This window comes from Jaminaea rosea (genome assembly GCF_003144245.1).
Source record: "Jaminaea rosea strain MCA 5214 unplaced genomic scaffold BDZ90scaffold_3, whole genome shotgun sequence".
NCBI classification, from domain to species: domain Eukaryota; kingdom Fungi; phylum Basidiomycota; class Exobasidiomycetes; order Microstromatales; genus Jaminaea; species Jaminaea rosea.
This window is the reverse complement of record NW_020289977.1, coordinates 530,613-551,719: the sequence shown is the minus strand read 5'-3', so window position 1 is coordinate 551,719 and position 21,107 is coordinate 530,613. Positions and strand designations below refer to the sequence as shown.

Here is a 21,107-nt window from a genome sequence, read left to right as displayed (position 1 = left end):
ACTGTGGATGCTTGCTTGCGTTTCGTCTACATGCGAGAGAGGGACCGCCCAAAGAGGGCATTGAGGATCCACGTTACGGCGACGCCAATCTTGGTGCGCCAGGTGATCGTCAGATAGAGACCGTATGTGCTGTGCCATACTGTGGCGAGCGTCCGTATCGCATTAGCCAGAAGGAGCGAAGGAGTGAAGGACGTGGTCAGTAAGGTCGTCTGCCCGGCCGCCAGGATCGCGCTTCTACTCACGCGCCGAGGCCGGCTTGCCCTGTAGCTTGCCGCCCTTTAGCTGGGCGATGCCAGTACTTGAGCTAAGCCGCGTCATTGAGCCCATATTCTTCCATCGGAAGGGCTCTAGCTGCCCGGTTGTAGACGAAGTCTTTGTCTTGCCATTGAGAAGGTTTGCGAGGTACTTTGCCTTTTGCGACGCGACCTGTGCCGTAGCCGGTAGGGAATAGTCGACAATTTGCGCACAATCTCCCAATGAGTAGACTCCTTCAACCGTCTTGCCTTCTACCGTGGCTTCTCCCTCACCGGCCGCCAAGACCTGCAGTAGCCCGTTGGTAAGCAGCGCCCCGCTCTTGTCCTTCTTTGCCTCGTCGATGCTGTTCACCAAGGGGCCCTGCGCGTTGCCCGTCGACCATACGAGCATCCCAAAGGGAACCTCTCCGTCCGGCTCGACGATGAATTTGCCTCTCTCCACCCTGATGGGCTTTCTGTTCAGCTTCAGATCAATCCCGTCGTGGAGGAACTGCTTCTTTGCGTACTCCTGCAGAGACTCGTCGAAGGAGTTGAGGATGCCCCCGGCGGCGTCAAAAATGGTAATCTTGGCAAGGGGTTGCAGCTTTGGGAAGATACGCTTGATATCTTTGCGGATCAGGTCGTACAGCGCTGCAGCGAATTCTGCGCCAGTGGGTCCACCACCGACGACGATGAAGTGTAAGAGATTGCGCCTCTGCTCATCGGTAAGATCGGGGTGCTCGGCCTGCTCAAAGCACTCGAGGATACGATAGCGAATCGCACGACTGTTCTGTACGTCCTTGAGGAACCAAGCGTTCTGCTTGACTCCCTCTGTGCCAAAGGTGCGATTGTAGGTCCCGCAGGCAATGACGAGCTTGTCGTAGGGTAGTGCGTAGGTACGGCCTTCCTCTTGGGACTTCCAGCTCTCATGTGCGTCATGGCTGTGGTGCTTCGTCTGGGAGGCTTCGTCACCTGCGTCGCTCCCCTCAATGGCGCGGCGATGAGGCGGCCGAACCATGGCGCTGCTGTGGCCACCGCGCGCATTGGGGATGTGCTGATTCTGCGCTGGTGAGGTGCCCTTCTGCTGCTCCTGGCTCGGGACGGTCGGATCGACGGCTCTAAACGGAGGTGGGTAGGCGGGCGTGAGATGGACTCTGTGCGGGCATTGGAGACAATTTGGTCAGCAAAACGACGCTGTACACGAATTCCTCGATGACCTGGGCTCTGTTCCTCACTTCTTCTGGGCAAAGTCAATGCCGTCGCAGTAGGCATGCCAGAAGTAGGTGTCGAACGTCTCGCGGACGGGCTGCGGTGAGCAGGGCGGGCGTTGTTCAGCAACCTTTCGCGTCAAAGCAGATCTAGGGACGCCCTCACCTCCATGACGTTGCGGAACTCAAGGGCTCCCGTAGCGGCCGAGGCAAGGAGCGGCGTCATGGCAAAGTAGGTGTTGGGCGATACGAGGTACGTGTCGTACTTTTCCTTGTCAATGGCTCGCAGCAGTGTGTAGCCCGCCCAACCTGATCCCAAGATGACCAACTTTTCCTTTGGCTTACCATCCTTGCTATAGTGGACGGGCAGCTTGTCGGTCACGTCGATGGTGGGCCCAGACTGGAGCTGCGAGGGCACGACGGTAGCGTAGGTGCGCGCTGGGGCCCGTTGAGCGTAGGTCGCCCAGAGCTGCTTCGACAAACTGGCAGCGGCCCCGCCTACTGGTGATCGCCTGGACGACAGCATCGCGGCGATACGGGGCGCTTATCGCAGTAAAGGAGGAGGTGACGCGCGCTATTGGCAGGCGTCACTAGCCGCCCTGAATTGTCTTGTTCCTGAGCGCTCGACTGAGTGCGATTCTCAGATGGACGAGAGGACTAAGAGAGAAGTGAATGGTGCTCAAAGTCTCAGACGCCCCAAAGGCGGGCCGTGTCGGGCCCTTCTGAGATAGAATGAGTCCGGGAGCGTGATGATGTCCCCTGGACCCTAGTTCCTTTCTGAAAGCGGAGTGGAGCTCGTGCTTCCGTGTGCGCATTGCTTGTCAAGGAGTGCTTGAAACGAAAGCCGGTCGGGCGACTGGGGCCGGAGCCCGGAGGCCGATGTCCGTACGAGGCGTGGCGTTCACAGCGCAGCTGGATCGCTAACTTTTTGGTTGCAGGGCACCATGGTACCCGCGACCACGCTACGCTCTTGGTGCAAATCGCGATCGTCGAGCTGGATACCAAGAAGTCTCATTACGGACACTAATGTCTGCATCATCAGAGCCATGCGCTAGCGCCAGCCCTCGCAGTCACTGAAGGTTGTTGGCAACGCAGATCACGCTATCTCGCCGCAGATCCGCTTGCTTTCAACTCAATCGTCGTCTAGATGTCAACCTTGTTGCCGCCAAAGGCGAGGTTCCCGAATCAACAAGATGGAGCACGAGCGGATCTCACTGAAGGCAAGCAAGTCTGTGTCTCAATCGGAGGCATTGTTCAGCGTAGAATGTTGTCGAGTCGGACGAGGGATCCCGCACGATGTCGTCTTCAGAAAGACAGACGGGACCGCGTGCCTGGCATGAGGATGCTTGCCCGCCCCAGCAACCTGTTCGCTTCCCGCGTCGCTTCCCCCTTTGCGTCAGTCGATAGCACGAGAGATGATTGCGCAAGCCTGGTGGGCGTCCACTCTATGCTGCGCACACCCCATGCGTGCAAGTGTAGGTGGGTGAGTGGACCCCTGCTCGATGAATGTGTGCGGCCAGGCTCAGTCAAGCAAGCAGCAGCCCGGATGGCAGCTTCTGCTCTGCTGCTCTCTCTCTGCGCCTCGATTCGCGATCGTTTTAGCAAGCCACCCTTGATGCTCTTCAAGGACTCCGGTGCCGCTGCGTCTCCTCGCAGCGGGCACAAGAGCACGAGGCTGCGACAGAAGACAGCTGAGTGAGCTGACAGAAGTGGGAAAGGGCGTGGGCATCGGACAGCAAGGAGTCCTGCGAGATGGACACGAAAGCAGCGTCATCGAATGAGAGTAGTTGGACGATGCTTTGATCGTACTTGGGGAATAGTCCTGAGATTGATGAATCCTGAGGAGAAAGTGGGTCTCCGACTGCGAGCAATCCGTTGCAATGTGGCTGCCTCTGCGTGCGGCGGCGATCATCGAAAGAAGAGCCGGCTGCCTAGCTGCATCGTTGGCGCTCTCGTCGTCTCTTGCTTGCTCCATGTTGCTTGCCTGCCCTGCCTGCGCCTGGGCTCACCCTCGCCCATCCGCCGGACCATTCATCCATCGCACGCCAAGGCAGGCGGGGCGGCAAGGCAAGGGCCCCGCCCGATTGAGTCAGCTTCAGGGCAGAGCCCGCTTGCCTCTTGCCCTTTGGACAGGCAAGTCAGTCGCTCAACACTCGCTTCAACCATCGAGACAGCGACGGCAGAGGCGGCAACGATCGACGACGACAACTTTGGCCCACGCTCCTTTCGTCTTCTTCACCCTACCTCTTGTTCCTACCTCTTATCCGCACTCGTCTCGGTGTCACCTCGCCCTCGCCTCCTTCGAGCGCCGCGTCGCCACCACGACGAAGGGCATCAGTTCTCGAATCTCGTCTTCATCACGCCCACACGCCCCGGACGCAGCTTTTCAACCTCAGCAAGGAGTCCGAACAGCTTTCGTCATTCATCTGCGCCTTTCAATCTAATCATTCACAGGGAGGCCCGAGAGCGCAGCTGAGACTGTATCACCAACAACGGATTCCATCTCTCCAACACGAGTACCTCATTTGAGCAGCGCGTCTCATCATTCGGCAGGACCCGTCAAGCTATCCACCCCATACAGCATACGACGGAGCCATCGCCACCTGTGTCGCCTTGGCCGGAGCCGCCTCACCATCTTCAGCCACCTGGCATCCCGATCCACACCACCTAGCTGCTCTTCATAGAACCGGTCGTACCCTCATCCACGCCACCATCCATTCGACTCGCGAGCCCCGTGATTCTAGAAGGCGGGGATCCTCGAGTCTGGGCAGAACTGAGAACGACAGGGACGAGAATACCCTCATCTAGCCCGCTGACCGTGCCAATCCCAGGATGTCGTCGACACCATCCGGGTCGAGCGACGACACAGCAGCGGCCAATCCAAAGTCGCCCCGAGGTGGCTCTGAATCTCTGGGCTCACAACCATTCATCTATCCAATTCGCAGCGCCGTATCAGTCAAGCCACGTACGCCTGGCTCAGCCGCGGTAGGCAGTGATGGGCCGCCAACTCCACGTTCTCCGCTGTCGCAGGAGGCCTCAATTTCTGACTTGAGGCGCTCCAGCACTCGCTCGTCGTACGGATTCCCTGCGCCGCACCCTAAAAAGATCTCGAATGGCCCACCAGTCCGTGATGAGTCCCAGTCTGGCCAGTCGAGCAAGCACAGCGAGACGACGTCCTCTGTCAAGACAGAGTCCGAGACAGATGATGTGGAGAAGGTCCCATTGAACGGGCCGGACACGACTGCGACAGAAGAGCTCAATGATCGGGAGAAGGAAGAGCTCGAAGAGAGGACGCAGATGAGATTCAAGCATGTCGAGACGGATGAGGGACACATGGTCGTTACTGGGCGAGATGGCGTGCTGCTTCGATGCGAGGATGAGGTGAGTCTGTGCGGCGGAGAGGAAGCGTGGCTGCTCAGTTGCTCAAAATCTCTACGTCTGCCCACAGCCGATTCACATCCCCGGTGCCGTGCAGTCCTTCGGATGCATGGTCGTCTTGAGAGAGGAAGGTGATGGATCGCTGGTCGTCCGACAGGCATCGGAGGTGAGCATACTCTCACGGCCGAGTCTGACGAAGATGATGCGCTGACCTGCTTCGTGACGCACGCGCGCAGAACACGGCGAGCATCATCGGTATGACGCCCAGTCACCTCTTCAAGCTCGATTCATTCCTCGATTGCCTCGAAGACGACCAGGCCGATTTGCTGTGGGACACCATTGAGTCTCTTGAAGAAAGCGAAGAGGCGCTGACCGAATCGGGCCCACAAGTCTTCCAGCTGTCTGGCTTCGGTCAGCCGAGTGATGGCGTGGGCAAGGCGAGAGCCAGGATGCACTGGCAGTGCTGGTGTGCGGCGCATCGCTCCCTCAAAGCGCCTGAGAACAGCAAACACCCGGGTCAAGTCACCATCCTCGAGTTCGAGCCAATGGTCGACCGTCAACATCCGCTCTCCTTTGTCTCGCCGGCGAGCTCTAGTCCGCAGACACCTGGAGGCTCCGATTCCGATCGGACAGAAACAGACAGCGTTGCCACAATTGCTACGACCGACCCAGACAGCGGCGAGACGGAGTTCAGCCAAGCTCAGACTATCATGAAGGGTGCCAAGGCGGAGCGCGGCGGTCTTGATGGCATGCCGTACGTACCCACAGTCGAGCAGATTCGCGAGTCCACCGTATCGACTTCGAAGCCCATCAAGGCGCTCTCGCGTTTGCGGCAGAAGGCCGGGGAGAGGACAGATAAGAGGCCGCGGCCGAGAAGAGCGCCAGAACAGGGAGGCGGTCCTGGCATGCCCCCGCCTCACGTTGCGAGCGGCGAGGATGCGGTGCTTGACATGTTTGGAATCTTGACCCAGATCAACGAGCAGTGAGTGCAGAGAGGATGAGGCCAAACAGTGTTTGAGACTGACGCCGTGCGCAACCTCGCTGCCGATAGGTTGACCGCGCAAACGGATCTGCAGAGCTTCCTGAAGGTCGTCGTGAGCATTGTTCGCGAACTGACCGACTTTAGCCGCGTCATGGTCTATCAATTCGACGACCAATGGAACGGGCAGGTTGTCTGCGAGCTCGTCAACATCAGAGACACGCACGACCTGTATCGCGGGCTCAACTTTCCTGCCACAGATATCCCCAAGCAAGCCCGCGACTTGTATCGTATCAACAAGGTCCGCCTTCTCTACGATCGAGACCTGCCCAGCGCTCGAATGGTCTGCCGAGATCAGAGTGATCTCAAGACACCTGTCGACATGACCCACTCGTTCCTGCGAGCCATGAGTCCCATTCACGTCAAATACCTCGCCAATATGGGCGTGCGAGCGTCGATGAGTTGCTCGATCATGGCCTTCAATCAGCTGTGGGGTCTCATCGCCCTTCACACGTACGGCGAGCACGGTCATCGAGTGGCATTTCCCATGCGCCAGCTCCTGCGCCTCATCAGCGATTCGGTATCGCGCAATATCGAGAGGCTTAGTTACACGCGACGACTGCAGTCAAGGAAGCTCATCAACACGCTTCCGACTTCGGGGGCGCCGTCTGGCTATATTCTCACCAAGGCAGAAGATCTCCTCGAGCTGTTCGACGCCGATTTCGGAGTCATTGCCATCGGGTCAGAATGCAAGATCCTTGGTAGCATGTCGGCCAGTCAGGAGGTACTTGCATTGACCGAGTACCTGCGACTGAAGGCGTTTGCGACGATCGTCAGCACGTCCAATACTGCTCGCGACTTCCCCGACATGTCGTTGCCAGAGGGACTCGATCTAGAATTCCTCTCGGGCGTCCTTTACATCCCACTGTCGGAGGCAGGCGCCGATTTCATCGTTTTCATCCGCCGGGCCCAGACGAGGACAGTCAGCTGGGCGGGTAAGCCTTTCAAGGAGGGCAAGGAGGGCAAGGCATCGCTCGAGCCGCGCAAGTCATTCAAGCTTTGGAACGAGACGGTTACTGGAACATGTCGAGCGTGGAAGGACGAAGAGCTTGAAACGGCATCAGTCCTTTGTCTGGTGTACGGCAAGTTCATCACGGTGTGGAGGAGTAAAGAGGCTGCGATGCAGGTCAACCAGCTCAATCGTCTTCTGCTGTCCAACGCCAGCCACGAGGTCAGAACGCCGCTGCATCACCTAGTCTCCTACCTTGAGTTGGCGCTCGATGGCCCGCTTGACCCTGAGACGCGCGAAAATCTCAATCGCGGGCGCATAGCCTCCAAGTCGCTCCTCTTCACCATCAACGATCTCCTCGACATCTCTCGTGCCGAGCAAGGCAAGCAACTCTTCCTCAAGGAGCCCTTTGATCTGGCAGAGTCGGTGCGAGAGGCCGTCGAGATGCACGAGTGGGAGGCGAAACGACGCAAGATCAACTTCAAGGTGTCAACGAAGCCCAAGACATGTCTGGTGCTCGGAGATCGCAATCGTCTGCGTCAGGTCTTGGTAAATACGACGACAAATTCGCTACACCACACGGGCGAGGGTGGCAAGATCATTGTCGAGATGAAGCGACGGCACAAGGAGGAGGCAACACTTGCTCTGCCGGAAGGCTGCGACGTCGAGGTCGAGCTGTCGATTACGGACACGGGATCAGGCATCCCTCGCGAGAAGCTCGAGGCCATCTTTCGCGAGTTCGAGCAAGTCGAGTCGGTCATCCCGCAAGATTCGCAAAATGATTCGGTATTGGACAGCAGGCGAAGCAGCGACGGCAGTACCACTGTGGGAGCAGACTCCGAGGAGGCCAAGCGAGCGCGTGATCTGCTCGACGATGAGCGCTTGTTGGGCCCAGAGGGGCCAAGCAAGGCGCGTCAAGGCTCCTCTCAAAGCGGGCTGGGAGTCGGTCTCGCTGTTGTTGCTCGCATCATCCGAAACCTCAATGGCCAGCTGCGCGTCGACTCAACTGTCGGCGTCGGGTCGCGCTTCACTTACGTCGTCCCGTTCCAATCGACGGATGGCGCTCAGGCGAAAAAGAGGGAGACCGTGGAGTCGGGAGAGCAGTCAAAACGCATGACTCGCTCTAACTCACAAGGCAGTCTGGGCACAGTAGCTACCAATAGTTCTGGGATGGGCAGCGAGCTCGATAGCCTGGTCGAGGCCATCGGCGCCCCACCAGTCCGCAAGGATCGCCGACGGTCCACCGAAGACAACATTGGCAAAAAGGCTGAGGCAGTCAGCGGCCCTCGTGGTGCATCTGCCATACAGAGCCGCCGCCCGTTTGAGATCGACGGTCAGCGAGAGGTCGCAGGATCTCGGGTGCCACTGCGTGCCAGCAAGATCGACCCTCACACGCTCGATGGAGGCAGCCAGGCCAGCGACGACTCGAAGCCCTCGGCAGGGTCGCGCGACCGCGAGCCCAGTGGCTCTTCTCTGCTATCGCGACCCAAGGCAAGAGACTCGGTCGCACCCCTCGCATCGCCCTCGGTCAACAGCGAAGGGAAAGACAGCTTCGTGTCAGTCCAGTCGCGATTCAGCGCTCGAGCCCTGCGGCGCAGCAACAACAGTACGCCCACGCCCAAGCTCAAGGCGGCACGAGAGCCTGTCTCTCCTTTGCGGGCGCTCGTGGTCGAAGACGACCCGATCAACCGCACAATTCTCAAGAAGCGCCTCAGCATGGACGGACACACGGTGTTGCTGGCCATGAATGGCGAGGAGGGCTTCCGAACGTTCGAGTCACGCTCTAACGAGATCGACTGTGTGCTCATGGATCTGCAGATGCCCATTTGCAACGGCCAGGACTCGTGCAAGCGTATCCGCGCCTTGGAAAGGGAACGCGGTGCGAAGGAGGGCGGTAATGCGGATCGTCCCGCTTCACACGTCCTGAACGGCCGCGTACCCATCTTTGCCGTGTCTGCTACGCTGACACCTGCAATGCGTGGCGAAATGGTCGAGATAGGTATGGACGGCTGGATTCTCAAGCCCGTGGACTTTTCTCGACTCAGCATCCTTCTCCGTGGCGTGACGGAGAAGGAAAAGCGCGATAGCGAGCAATGGACTGCGGGCAAGAATTGGGAGAAGGGAGGGTGGTTCGGTGCACCTCAAGCGGGCGCCTGATCACCTGGCTGAGACAACATTACCTCGAGAGGACCGGGGACCACGCCAGCATTTTTACACATCGGCCAGATATCAACGGAGGATTCCTTGTACTACCTTACCTATGCAGGCATTTACGCATCAGGAGAGACCCTACCGACTACTTCTCCCATCCTCATGACTACTTTCGCTTTCTGTCTCTACACCACGTCGCTCCCCACGCCCCTAGTTCCTAGTCACTCTCATGTCGGTCACTCCTCTTGTTTTTGTGTTCACTACTTTTACCTCGCATGTGCTATAATACACGGGCATTCAGCGTCGCAGTAACACTCCACCTCTCCCTCGTGTGGCGAGCAAGTCGGTCGAGCGTCGGACGATGCGGTGAAGCAGTGAGATGGTGCGAGAGACCGCCGGCTGTTGGACGCGGTAAGGAGATGCCGTCGCCAAGTCTTGGCGCCGATAACACTTCTTCCAGGCCTCTTCATTCGTGGTCGCTGTACCGCCGGACCATCTGCGTCGGCAGTCAAATCTCGCAGCGAGGTGAGCCTTGGTCGATCGTTCCGCGCCACGTGGTACAAAGCCCCGCAATGCCAAGCCACAGCCTTGAATTTGAATTCGCCGACGACTGTCGTAGTGCAGTTGGCAGCACAGGGCGCAGGTACGTCACCGCCCTTAGATTGTCTTGCTTCCGTACCCCGCCCAGGACACATTCTTGGCTCTACTGCATCGGCGTCCTCTGTTTCGTCGCAGTCTTCCTGCCTCGTGCTTCAATATCCTTGTGCCAAGAATGGATCAAGATGTATCTCAGCCAGCCACCGACGTACAGACTTCGTTTGACCCTACGCGGTGACTCAGACGACAACGTGCCTAGCGCTCCTCACGCCTCTGCTCACGGCGCCTTTCCCCAGCGCCAAGGACTGGGCTTGCCACCTACTTGCAGGAGCAATTGCGACTTCCGGAATCGATGATGGTGAGAAGTCGACGAGACGGCTCGCGTGCCTCTGCAAGATCGAGTGCCAGTCGCCGGCAATGATACCGCCTTGAGAAGGTCACGGATACATAAGGTGCGAGTGCCGGCGGCAGACGTTGATGATCCCCCAACTTCAGCGATTCAGCGCAATCCATCTTGAACAGTCGCTGCGCCATCCTTCAGACATCGACAGACAACCACGCATCTCACACGCCCACACATTGGATTCAATGCCCCTTCCTAGTCGCTCGGCGACGAACACCAAGACATCCGAGGCGACGCGAGTCGACCTTGAAAAGGGCGAGGGCTCACAGAGCGCATCGCCTATCGACGAGAAGAAGCAGCAGGCAGAGAAAGCTGCCGAAGAGATTGATGACAACCCTGAGACTGCTCCTCAAGAGTGCACGCGCCAAGAGGCGCTAGAGGGGAGCTACCTCTATCCCTTCGAAGCGGTGCTCACGGCGTTGGAGACTGACCCGGAGGCTGGCCTTCACTCCGGCGAGGTCAAGAAGAGGCAGGTGAGTGAGCCAGGCGGCGACAGCGAAAGGGTTGCAATGTACTGATCAAGAGTTCATGGTCTCTCAGACCGAGTATGGCACCAACGAGCTCGAAGGCGGAGAAGGCGTCTCCATCGTCCAGATTCTCATCCGTCAAGTGGCCAACGCCATGACATTCTGCCTTATCTTGGCCATGGCCGTCTCCTTTGGTATCCGCACATGGATTGAAGGAGGCGTGCTGGCAGCAATCATTATTATGAACATCACTATTGGAGCATGGCAGGAATACTCTGCAGAGCAGACAATGGACTCTCTACGCAACCTTGCATCCCCTACGGCCAGGGTCATTCGCGGCGGGTGAGTGCAGGCGAGGGCGACAAAGACACCATCTTTCGCTGACATTCAGCCCTCTCCATGCCAGTTCCTCGGTTACCGTCAGTGCCAATGAAGTCACGATTGGCGACCTCGTCGAGCTCACCACAGGTGACACCGTTCCCGCCGATCTGCGCCTCGTCGAAGCGATGAACTTTGAGGCAGACGAAGCGCTGCTCACCGGCGAGAGCCTGCCAGTCTCCAAGAACGCCAAGCAGGCCTTTGGCAAAGCCGACAGCACTGAGCCCGTTGAAGTAGGCGTCGGCGACCGCACCAACATGGCTTACTCGTCCTCCAATGTCACAAAGGGCCGTGCCGTGGGTGTCGTCGTTGCCATCGGTATGAAGACGGAAGTTGGCAAGGTCGCTGCGGCTCTGCGTGGCTCCGCCAAGGGCAACAAGATCCGTCAGGTCAAGCGCAACGCTCATGGCAAGGCCGGGCCTCACCGCTACGCCCAGGCTGGCGCTCTCACTGTTTACGACCAGGTACGCAACTTTTTGGGACTCAGCAGCGGCACCCCCCTCCAGATCAAGCTCTCCGCGCTCGCAGTCCTTCTACTCGGCCTTGCGATCCTTTTCACCATCATCGTCTTCCTCGCCAACTTGAATGCCGAGGTCAATCCCTGGAGCAGTACCGAAGTAGCGATCTACGCCGTTGCTACGGGTGTGTCCATCATTCCCGCCTCTCTCACAGCCGTCCTCATCATCTGCCTTAGCACCGGCTCTCGCGCAATGGTGCAGCGCAACGTCGTTGTCCGCAAGCTCGAGTCGCTCGAGGCCCTTGGCGCCATCACGGACATTTGCTCCGACAAGACGGGCACGCTTACTCAAGGGCGAATGATCCTGCGTCAGGCCTGGGTGCCAGCGAGCGGGACCTATGAGGTCGAGGAGACGAACGAAGCCTTCAACCCTACCCTTGGCGCTGTCAACAAGACGCAGGCTGAGCCCGCCAAGCGCGCCGCAGACAGCAAGGAGGAGATGGAAAAGGTGACCGACGACTCGCACGGTCTCAGCAAGGTCTCGGACGACGAGAACTTCATGTCCTTCCTCCGCGTTGCCTCGCTCTGCAACCTTGCTACGGTATTCAAGGACAAGGAGACGAGCGAATGGACGGCACACGGCGACCCGACGGAGTGCGCTATCCAGACCTTCGCCTGTCGCTTTGGCCACTCGCGTCAGTCCCTGACCAAGGCACAGAATGGCAAAGAGCCTAAGTGGACGCAGATCTGTGAGATGCCTTTCTCATCCGACCTCAAACGTATGGCCGTCACGTACCGCGAGGAATCTACTGGCACAACGTACGGGCTGATGAAGGGCGCCGTTGAGCGCATTTTGGACTGCTGCACCCACGTACGCACAGCCGAGGGCGTAGTGGACAAGTCGGACTCTCTCGTCGAGCAGATCCTCGCCAACATGGAGAGCATTGCCTCGCACGGTCTGCGTGTCCTCGCCCTCGCCTCTCGTGAGCTCACCAAAGACGAAGCCGCCAAAGGCGACGAGATCGACCGCGAAGACGTCGAGGCCAACATGACCTTACTCGGCCTCGTAGGTCTGTACGATCCGCCGCGCCAAGAGTCGGCCGGCGCCGTCAAGCTCTGCCACGAAGCAGGCATCACTGTGCACATGCTCACGGGCGACCACCTGGCCACGGCCAAGGCCATTGCCAAGCAGATCGGAATCGTGCCCAAGGACGAGGGCATGCTCAGCAAGGCTCAGAGCGACGCGCTTGTCATGACTGCCTCGCACTTTGACAAGCTCAGCGAACAGGAGATCGACGATCTCGCTGTCCTTCCTGCCGTCATTGCGCGCTGCTCCCCGCAGACGAAGGTGAGAATGATTGAGGCCATCCACCGAAGGGGCAGGCTCACCGCCATGACCGGCGATGGTGTCAACGACGCCCCCTCACTCAAGCTGGCCGATATTGGGATTGCAATGGGTCAAGCAGGAAGCGATGTCGCCAAGGACGCCAGCGATCTCACTCTCAGCGACGACAACTTTGCTAGTATCACCAACGCCATTCACGAAGGACGTAGGCTGGCGGACAACATCGGTGCATTCACCAAGCACCTTCTCGCACAAAACGTAGTGCAGGCAATTGTTCTCCTGGTTGGCCTGGCATTCAAAGACAGTCAGAGACTCTCAGTCTTCCCATTGAGCTCGATTGAAGTGCTCTTCGTCATCGTCGTAACTTCAAGCTTGCCGGCAATGGCTCTAGGCGTCCAGGGTGCCCGCGAGAACACAATGCGTCGCCCTCCGGCCGATCTCAAGCGTGGCATCTTCACGAACGAGTTCCTCGTTGATCTCTTCGTCTACGGAATCTGGGGCGCGGTGCTCTGCTTGGCAACCTTCCTCTTGAGTCAGTACGGCTTCGGCGACGGTAGTCTTGGCGACAACTGCAACGCTGCATACAACGCTAGCTGCGAGACGGTCTTCAGATCACGCGCAGCGACTTTTGCTGTCCTGATCAACGTGTCTCTCTTGCTAGCCTGGCAGCTTGTCGATGACGAGCGCTCCTTCTTCAACCACGCCGACGATGGAGGTCCGCTCCTTACTCGATGGTGGCGAGGGTCGTGGGGTCGCAACCGTGCACTCTTCTTGATCGTCGTCATTGGAATCGCGCTGGAGTTCCTCGTCCTCTACGTCCCCGGCCTCAACACAGTCGTCTTCTTGCACCTGGGTCTGACCTGGCAATGGCCCATCGTCATTGTCGCCACGATCCTCTTCTTCGCTGGGGCGGAAGCGTACAAGTGGGGCAAGAGGGTGGTAGGGCGAAGGAAGAACGACAAGCGCATGAAGCGAAAGAACACGGTGCAAAGAGCTTTGGAAGCTGATGACCAGGCATGAGGCAGAAGTCGGGAGCAGGGGCTGTTTCGCCGATGAGATGCGCTACAGCAGAACCAGCCTCACTGCAAGAGCAGAGTGAGCAATGAATACCACACAACAATCGACGCGCCTCTTCGTAGCGGATCAGCAATAGAATTCATGAAACAGACCAGTCACGATCATCGAAACCTTGCGAGTGCCCTCTTTGAAGATGAGACTTGGAGCGAAGCATTGCCCGCACTACCGTGACGGTGAGGCTGCCCTGCTGCGCTTGCCGCTCCTCGACCTCTGACTTGATGGTTCACGCAGTGACCGTGCTCGTTCATTGACATAGAAGGAACAGCCGGGCGCGTTGTACATTGCTTGCAAGCAAGCTCATGGAGAAAGCAGAAATCGAGGCAGCCAGTCTCATCTCGTAGCCACCTGTCTGGCCGCCTGCGCACTGTCAGCTTTCACTTTAGCGCCGCCTTGGACCCCATGATGAGTTGTCAGCGAGCCAGCTCAGCTTCTTGCCTTCTTTCCCTCTCTATTAGCCCTCATTGAGCCCATTCAAATTTTCATTCGCACCACCTCCGCTGGCCGAGCCTCCACGGAACGGGATTGTGGAGACCCCATGCTCGACTTCGACGGCGGCACTTCGACGTAGCCGCCGTCACGACGCCGCTTGGCAATTCGGTTCGCGCTATGGTGCGCAGTACCTGACGTCTGCGAGCCGCTTCCTCCGAGGAGAAGGCTCGAGATCTCGGACCTTTCAATCTAAGACGCGGCTGGCTGAGTCGTACCGTAAATCTTACGCCTTCCTCTAAGGATAGCAATGTATCATCGGAGGTCGCGACTACCGCCATCCCTTCTCCCGGCGGGACTTAGATCCGATGCTGCTCGGAGTCAAGGCTATTGACATACGACGTCGGAGAGGGAGTCCAAAGCCGCCCACGTTTAGTGTGGCTCGGCGAGGGCGAGGCGGTATCCCCGAGCCGCGGCATTCAACCGCCTTACCGCCTCAGTCCGACTTCCTTCGTCACCGTGCAGCGCAATGCGGTTCACAGCCACATTTCTCGTAGCGGCTGGTCCCCCCCGCGTTTGACGTCTCAAGCACGGGAGATTAAGGGCGAAGGAATCATTGGAAGTGGAGCGCAAAAGGCAGAGCTTGGCAGGCCAGTCGTGCCACAGATCAATTTGTCGCTCCCTCTGCATCGGGCGCAAACTGCCAGCCAGAACAAGGAGCTGCGAGCCTGCGTGCCTACGTTGTGTCAAGGTGATGGACGTCACTCGAAGTAGGGACTAGACGATTGGGTCCACTGGGAGATCGGCGGCGATAGGGCAAGGACAGAGAGATGGCAAAGAGAAGATGATCCTATAAAGAAGTTATTCTTCTCTCCTTAATCCACTTTCGTCCACATCATCCATATCCAATCAAGCAACTAGATTCCCTCTCCAAAGCATGCCGCATTCACCAGCGCACGTACCCGCAGCGCCTGGGTCAGGCAATCTCCTCGTCCACGGGGACCTTCCTGTGAGTGTGCTCGGACTCATCTTGTGTGTGGAGCCAACCTCTCACAACCTTCCCTCCCCGCCTACTGCAACCGCAGGAGCTGACCCGCCTCTACGGCTACTCGTCCAACACCGTCTGGACAGAACCTCAGTACAAGATCTGGCGTGAACGACCGGACGACCAGGTCGTGCAACCAAAGGAGGGCGATGAGCATGTGCCCGGCAAGGGCGCCGCGATTGGCTTCCTCGTGAGCCAAGGCTACGCAGTTGTCTGGGGCTCACCGCTATGCCCCGCAGCCGACTACAAATCCGTCGCTGAACGTTTTGTGGCGTGGACGCATAAGCACAAGCTCAAGCCGCTCTTCTGCTGCATCGACCTCGAGATGGAAAAGGTGCTCGCTGCAGACCCATTCAACTACGTCGTCGTCAGCTGTTCCAAGGAAGACTACCTTGACCCGACGGTAGCGCACGACCCGTCCCTTCTCGACAAGCGCGTACGCACCAAGATCAACAAGGCGGAGCGAGCTGGTCTGGTCATCTGGGAGGAGAGCGCACACCTGCCTGACCAAAAGTGGCAGGACCAGGCAGAAGAGGGTATGCAGGCATGGCAGGCAAACAGAAAGGGTCTGCAGATCCACGTCACCGACTTGCAGCCCTGGAGAGATGTAGAGCACCGCCGCTACTTCTACGGACGAGCCAAGCCAGAGGGGAAGCCAGATGGGGAGGAGAAGCTCGTTGGCATGGTCGTCCTGACACGAGCGCACGACGGATGGGTCGTCAAGTGGGCTCTCGAGTTCCCCTACGCCCCCAAGGGTACCAGCGAAGGCATGATCATGCACGTCATCGAGACGCTAAACAAAGAGGGCCACCACCAGCTCAGCTTCGGCGCCTCTGGTGGCGAGCTCAAGGCCATCTCTGGCATCAAGGGCTTGTCGTTCCAGACGCTCTCCAAGACGTACAATGGCATTGCCAACGCCTTCCGACTGCACAACAAGAGCGACTTCAGGGCCAAGTTCAACGCTGCGTCCAGCCCACTCTACATTGCGTATGCCAAGGACTCGCTCGGGATGAAGGGCATCGACGCCATCTTGACGGCGCTCAAGCAGGAGACGTACGAAGCGCGAGGAGAAGGAGAGGGTGGTGATCGTTTGCAGACGCCGGCGGCTGGGATGGACAAGCCATTTGAGTTCTCGGCGCAGAAGGCTGAGTAGACAAAAGCTTAGAAGACGCTATGGCAGGCGGACCTGTCTTTCTCCCTTCTCTGGATTCGTTTCTGTATTGTATTTCTAGTATACACGTCTCATTCACTGGTGTCCTCTTGCGTGCGCAATCATTAGCTTGACAGCGAGAGCCTTGCGATTGTGCATCCTGGCAGCCCCTGATGGACCTGGTGAGGAGGGAAGGTGGGGAGGCGGCGCCCTGTCGCGAGACGCGTCAATTCATCCCGCCAGGGCTCGGGGCGAGCGGGACTGGAGTCGATGCAGCTTTCTTCCTGCTCCACCACACGACGCCATGCCATCCTCGTCGTGACCACCGCCTTTACATGCTCTCTCGGCCCGCATACAATGACTCCTGAAGACGCAGACCACTCGAGGTCGCCAACAGCCTCCTCTTCTCAACTTCCCTCTGCTCATGATCACCAAGCGCCCCCCTCAAAGCGTTCGAAGCATAGCCCAGCAGCAGCCACTCGACCAAACGACGGCGCCTCGACCTCGACGTTGACCTCAACACCACCATGGGCGCCGACGCCAACGCCACAGCAGCTCTCGTCTGGACGCTACACTAAGCTGAAGCCGGGCGAGGAGCTTCTGCCGCAAGAAGAACAGGACAAGATTCTGCGGCGCAGGCTGAGAGACGCTGAGCGCAAGAGACGAGATCGAGAGAAGGCACAGATTGCCAAGAATGCCGCCGCTGCTGGTGCCATTACCGGCTCAGCCATTCAGAGCGATGTTGAGCAGCCTGCCTCAATCAAGGGTACTCCTTCGTCCTCGACTCCCTCTACCCCAGCAGCTTCCGGAGCTCTCCAAGCTTTTGCGGCAGCCGTAATCGCTGAAGGTCGTCCGACACCCTCGGCGCAATCTCACACCCCAGCAGAGACGCCACGCCCATCCTCATCTTCCTCATCATCTGACGAGCTTAAAGCTCAAGCAGCGGCAGAGAAGAAGGCTAAAGCTGCAGCAGATAAGAGGGCGGCAGCAGAGCGTAGAGCTGCTGCTGCTGCTGAGAAGCTCGCGGCAGAGAGGGCGGCTCTCTTGGCCGCTGAGCAGGAGATGCAAGAGGAAGAGGAGGAGGTCGACGACGAAAACGAGGATGATGCGGACCAGAAGCTGTACTGCATTTGCAGGACATTGTATGGTGAGGCTGCAGAGGCGGAGGGCTCGTGTAGCATAAGACTGACTGGCTTGCCACCTTCCCTCGACAGACGAGGAACGGCTCATGATTGCGTAGGTAAAGTTGCTCTTCTTGACACTGCGAACAAAGCTGACTTCTTCGCACTTCCTCTCTCGCCTCTCGATCATCAGCTGCGACCTCTGCGACGAATGGTAAGTCGCTCGGCGTATCGAATGATCCACAACTTCTCAAGCTGAATCTGCCAATCTCGACCCGCTTCAAGGTACCACGCAGCGTGCGTTCCGTCGATGGACGACGAGCTGGCAGCCCTTGTTGACGTCTTCGTCTGCCCTCGATGCGAACCTCGTGAGGACTGCCAGGACGACGAAGCCCATGGCGTGGCTCATCACTGATCGTAACTTCGCTTCTCCTTCCTCGCACACAGACACGACGGAGTGCACAACGATGAAGCCTCCTTGCCTACGACAAGGGTGCAAAATGGCTGCTCGACCTCCTCTTTCCCGCTACTGCTCGGATCGATGCGGCATCCTCGTCGCTGCGGCACGCATCGCCAAGACCAAGTACGCCAAGAGCTCAAGCGGGGGACCGAAGAGGCTGCTTACGAAGCAAGTACAGGCGGCTTCCAGAAAGGAAGGCATGGTCGTATGGGGAGAAGCGGACGCAGAGGGGCTGCAACAATGGTTCGCGAGTTTGAGCGTGCGCGGCGCAGATCACGGCCAAGAGGAGGTCGAGGACGAGGACGAGTCCAAGCCCATCCATCCGACCTCTGAGCCACTCTCAGTCGGTTCGAGCAGGGAAGAGGAACGCCTCGTCGACCTACGCCACCACCTGTCCAAGCTCACTGCCCAACGGCAAGAAGTCTCCACAACTCTCGACCTGGCAGAGAGCCGCGTCAAGCTCCTCCAGCTTGTCGACGATCGTCTTGGTGTGCTCCCGCCCGTTATGGTGGAAGAAACGGCAAGCTCGTCCTCATCAAAGAAGAGCAAATCCAAAGGAGGTAGCAAAAAGGATGATGCTGGTGCCGGACTCAAAACGCAACCCCGCTGTGGGTACGACGAGCGCCTCGCGTGGGATGATGAGCGCTTCAGCGCTTGGATGGCCAGCAGGGAGGGCAGAGAGATGCTTGCAGGCAGCAAAAAGCTCGATGGTCACTTGGTCGATGCAGACGGGCAAGCCGTCGTCCTTGAAGACGGAGGTGGGGCAGATATTTCGTCGGCGTCGGCGACGGTGGCAAAGGTGTGCGGTACGGCAAAGCGCAGATGCAAGAGACACGCCGACTGGAATGCGGTCAAGACGGACGATTTTGAGGTCGAGAAGGACAGTCAGGTGAGGAATACGATGGACGGCGACAGTGACGGCAGTGCTCGAAGCGCCGGAATCGTTGACCGAGCAATCCTCCCCACGCTTTCCTACCACAGACTTCGAAGCTGTCCACGCTCTCAGAGGAGATTTCTCGTACGAACGCACAGCTTCTTGACCTCGAAGGCGTCCTCAAAGCAAAGCGACCGGTTGATGAGACGAGGACCTCTGGCAGCATAGTCGACGGGCAGGGCGGGGACCTGCCGGTAAGATGAATGGAGCGCAAAGCACGTTGGCTCGGTCTCCTCTTGTTCTGGCTTTTGTGTAATACCACCTTATTGACAGCAACCCGCGCCAATGGCGATTGCGCGCGAGACATCATTTTGTCCTCAGCAAAGCCAGAGCGCACACGCTCTTCTCGCCTCACGACCAAGCAGAGGGTGGAGAAATAGCAAGCGCGATTGGATAAAAAGGCTTGCGACGAGGCTCAGGTGTGATGGTTGACTCTGCACTCTCTGTCACTCCTCCTGCTTTCCCCTACGCTGCTGGTCAGCCTTTGTCCAACCGCAAGAGCGCTGGCGCCCTTCCACTCCCGATCACGATCCATCCTCCCTTCGACTAGCCGGTCTAGCCATCTCCTCCGTGCAGCTGGTCTGCTCCATCTCATCTTCCTGTGACTGACAGCCTCGCCGCTATGACCCGCCCTTCCGCCGTACTACAGCGCATCGAGAACGCTGCCGAAGGCAAGCTTTCCCGACTCCAGCACAAAGCGTCGGTGCTCTTCGACGGTGGATCCTCGGGAAGGGCGTCCCGCCGCAGGGCCACCTCTCGTCGCCACGGCGGTCCGATCATCAGTGCGCCGCTCAATTCGCGCGATGTGCACTGGCCGGCCATGCCTAACTTCCAGGCATCGGCTGCTCACGTCATGGCGGCACATCAATTTCCCTCGCCCGCACCACTCGTTCTCCATGACCCTATCGGTGCGCCTCAAGAGACGATAGAGGTAGCTGAAGACGGTCTTCCAGCCCCGCCCCACGCTGTTTGCGAGTTCATCGACGTCTTTGCCGGGACACACGATCACGACCCTCTCGCTTCTGAGGAAAAGCATCTCGCCCTGCAACTCCTGCACAAGGCGTCCTCCAATCTCGGTGACGCCCTCTTCGCCTTGGACGAGGTAGCCCTCATCTACTCGTCCGAGGATTGCGATGAGAGACGTGGTCGAGAAGCGAGCAAAGGCTGGCAGGGCCCTAGCACGATCGAGGAGCTGAAGATGCTGAGGCAGGCCGTGGCGGAGGTGCATCGAGCATTCAGCATGGGGAGTTTCGAGGTCTCGGCGGAGGTGCATGAATGTATTGGGCTGGCTGCATCGCCTCCAAAAGAGTCGCCCTGGTCGGAGACAATAGACGACAGCTCCACAAGGATGAGCTGCAGTACTCAGGTGTCGCATACGAGCCAGTACAGCTCATCGCAGAGCACCTCGAGGACATCGATCAGTAGCCAGCTCTCGGCCGCGACTGGACTCATATCGAACGCTTCTTCGACCCGTTGCATCGACTCGGTCCAGAGTGAGCCTCGGGGATGGAAGGCACAGTGTCCGTTGGACGCTCGTGGAATGTCAAGTCAGGGCCTTCACAGCGACGATAACTCTCGCGGCAGCGTCGCTGCTTCTGACGGTGTGATCAAGATACACCGTTCTGCTGCGCATTTCGATGCGGTCACTCCCCTCGAGGTGAGCGGTTCACATCAGAAGCCGCGACCGCGACCTCAAGAAGTACGCCATGACCTCCCTACGAAGGAGGAGCCCCGACTCCCCCGTCGTCACCGCTACACGGCCAAGCCCACCCTCGCAGCGCGTCGCCTCTCTCGCAAACAGCCTCCTCATCTCCAGACACAGCGCAATCCAGTCTCTCCTCTGCGCATCGGACAGCGAGCGGCCTCTGTCCCCACTTCAGCCTACATCCTCAGCCCAATCCAGTCGGCCGGCTCAGAGCAAGTTGAGGTCCTACAATCCCCAATGAACGCCGCCGTCGAGCTTCTCCTCACGCCCAAGGCGAACGAAATCAATCAGGGAGTAGCACGCGCTCGTGCCAACATCGAGTGCGAGGGCTTGCCTAGTGTGCCTTTCGTGCTTGGTCCTTACGAGGGGTTGGTGAGAAAGGAGCAAGCGCGGCAGCACAATAGAAAGGAGCAAAGCACATCGAGTAGTCCGCCGTTAAGGAGGACTTCGAGTCGCAGGAAGCCGAGCACGATCATTGCGGGCCGACTATGCGACGTGCCCGTCAGCAGCAATGATGATGGAGATGGCTTCGCTGCGACGCTCTCGGCGCTACGAGCGATCAACAAGACTGAATCGGAAGGAAT

At 58.6% G+C, this 21,107-nt stretch overlaps 6 protein-coding genes across 6 annotated transcripts; 5 read left to right on the top strand and 1 right to left on the bottom strand.

Moving 5' to 3' along the window:
* Positions 1-26: 26 nt before the first annotated feature.
* On the bottom strand, positions 27-1,967 carry BDZ90DRAFT_218089 (FAD/NAD(P)-binding domain-containing protein; the record flags this gene model as incomplete). The annotated part of the gene is made up of 5 exons (XM_025504352.1): positions 27-139; positions 243-1,182; positions 1,336-1,387; positions 1,469-1,539; positions 1,608-1,967. The coding sequence occupies 5 exons, from the start codon at positions 1,965-1,967 to the stop codon at positions 27-29; spliced, it is 1,536 nt and encodes a 511-aa protein (XP_025363521.1).
* A 310-nt stretch (positions 1,968-2,277) lies between these two features.
* On the top strand, positions 2,278-3,175 carry BDZ90DRAFT_134257 (hypothetical protein). The gene has a single exon (XM_025503400.1). The coding sequence runs from the start codon at positions 2,589-2,591 to the stop codon at positions 3,138-3,140; it is 552 nt and encodes a 183-aa protein (XP_025363520.1). The 5' UTR covers positions 2,278-2,588; the 3' UTR covers positions 3,141-3,175.
* Positions 3,176-4,095: 920 nt separating this feature from the next.
* On the top strand, positions 4,096-9,099 carry BDZ90DRAFT_134242 (hypothetical protein). The gene is made up of 4 exons (XM_025503399.1): positions 4,096-4,822; positions 4,890-4,985; positions 5,056-5,801; positions 5,871-9,099. The coding sequence occupies exons 1-4, from the start codon at positions 4,274-4,276 to the stop codon at positions 8,962-8,964; spliced, it is 4,485 nt and encodes a 1,494-aa protein (XP_025363519.1). The 5' UTR covers positions 4,096-4,273; the 3' UTR covers positions 8,965-9,099.
* Positions 9,100-10,143: 1,044 nt separating this feature from the next.
* BDZ90DRAFT_258978 (putative ENA2-plasma membrane P-type ATPase) lies at positions 10,144-13,625 on the top strand (the record flags this gene model as incomplete). The annotated part of the gene is made up of 3 exons (XM_025508129.1): positions 10,144-10,431; positions 10,499-10,767; positions 10,832-13,625. 3 exons carry the CDS (start codon positions 10,144-10,146, stop codon positions 13,623-13,625), a joined length of 3,351 nt encoding a protein of 1,116 aa, XP_025363518.1.
* A 1,420-nt stretch (positions 13,626-15,045) lies between these two features.
* On the top strand, positions 15,046-16,306 carry BDZ90DRAFT_258977 (hypothetical protein; the record flags this gene model as incomplete). Its single annotated transcript, XM_025508128.1, has 2 exons — positions 15,046-15,117; positions 15,194-16,306. 2 exons carry the CDS (start codon positions 15,046-15,048, stop codon positions 16,304-16,306), a joined length of 1,185 nt encoding a protein of 394 aa, XP_025363517.1.
* Positions 16,307-17,119: 813 nt separating this feature from the next.
* BDZ90DRAFT_134082 (hypothetical protein) lies at positions 17,120-19,213 on the top strand. Its single transcript, XM_025503398.1, has 5 exons — positions 17,120-17,445; positions 17,518-17,539; positions 17,618-17,638; positions 17,710-17,792; positions 17,872-19,213. Exons 1-5 carry the CDS (start codon positions 17,406-17,408, stop codon positions 18,984-18,986), a joined length of 1,281 nt encoding a protein of 426 aa, XP_025363516.1. The 5' UTR covers positions 17,120-17,405; the 3' UTR covers positions 18,987-19,213.
* The last annotated feature ends 1,894 nt before the right edge of the window (positions 19,214-21,107 follow it).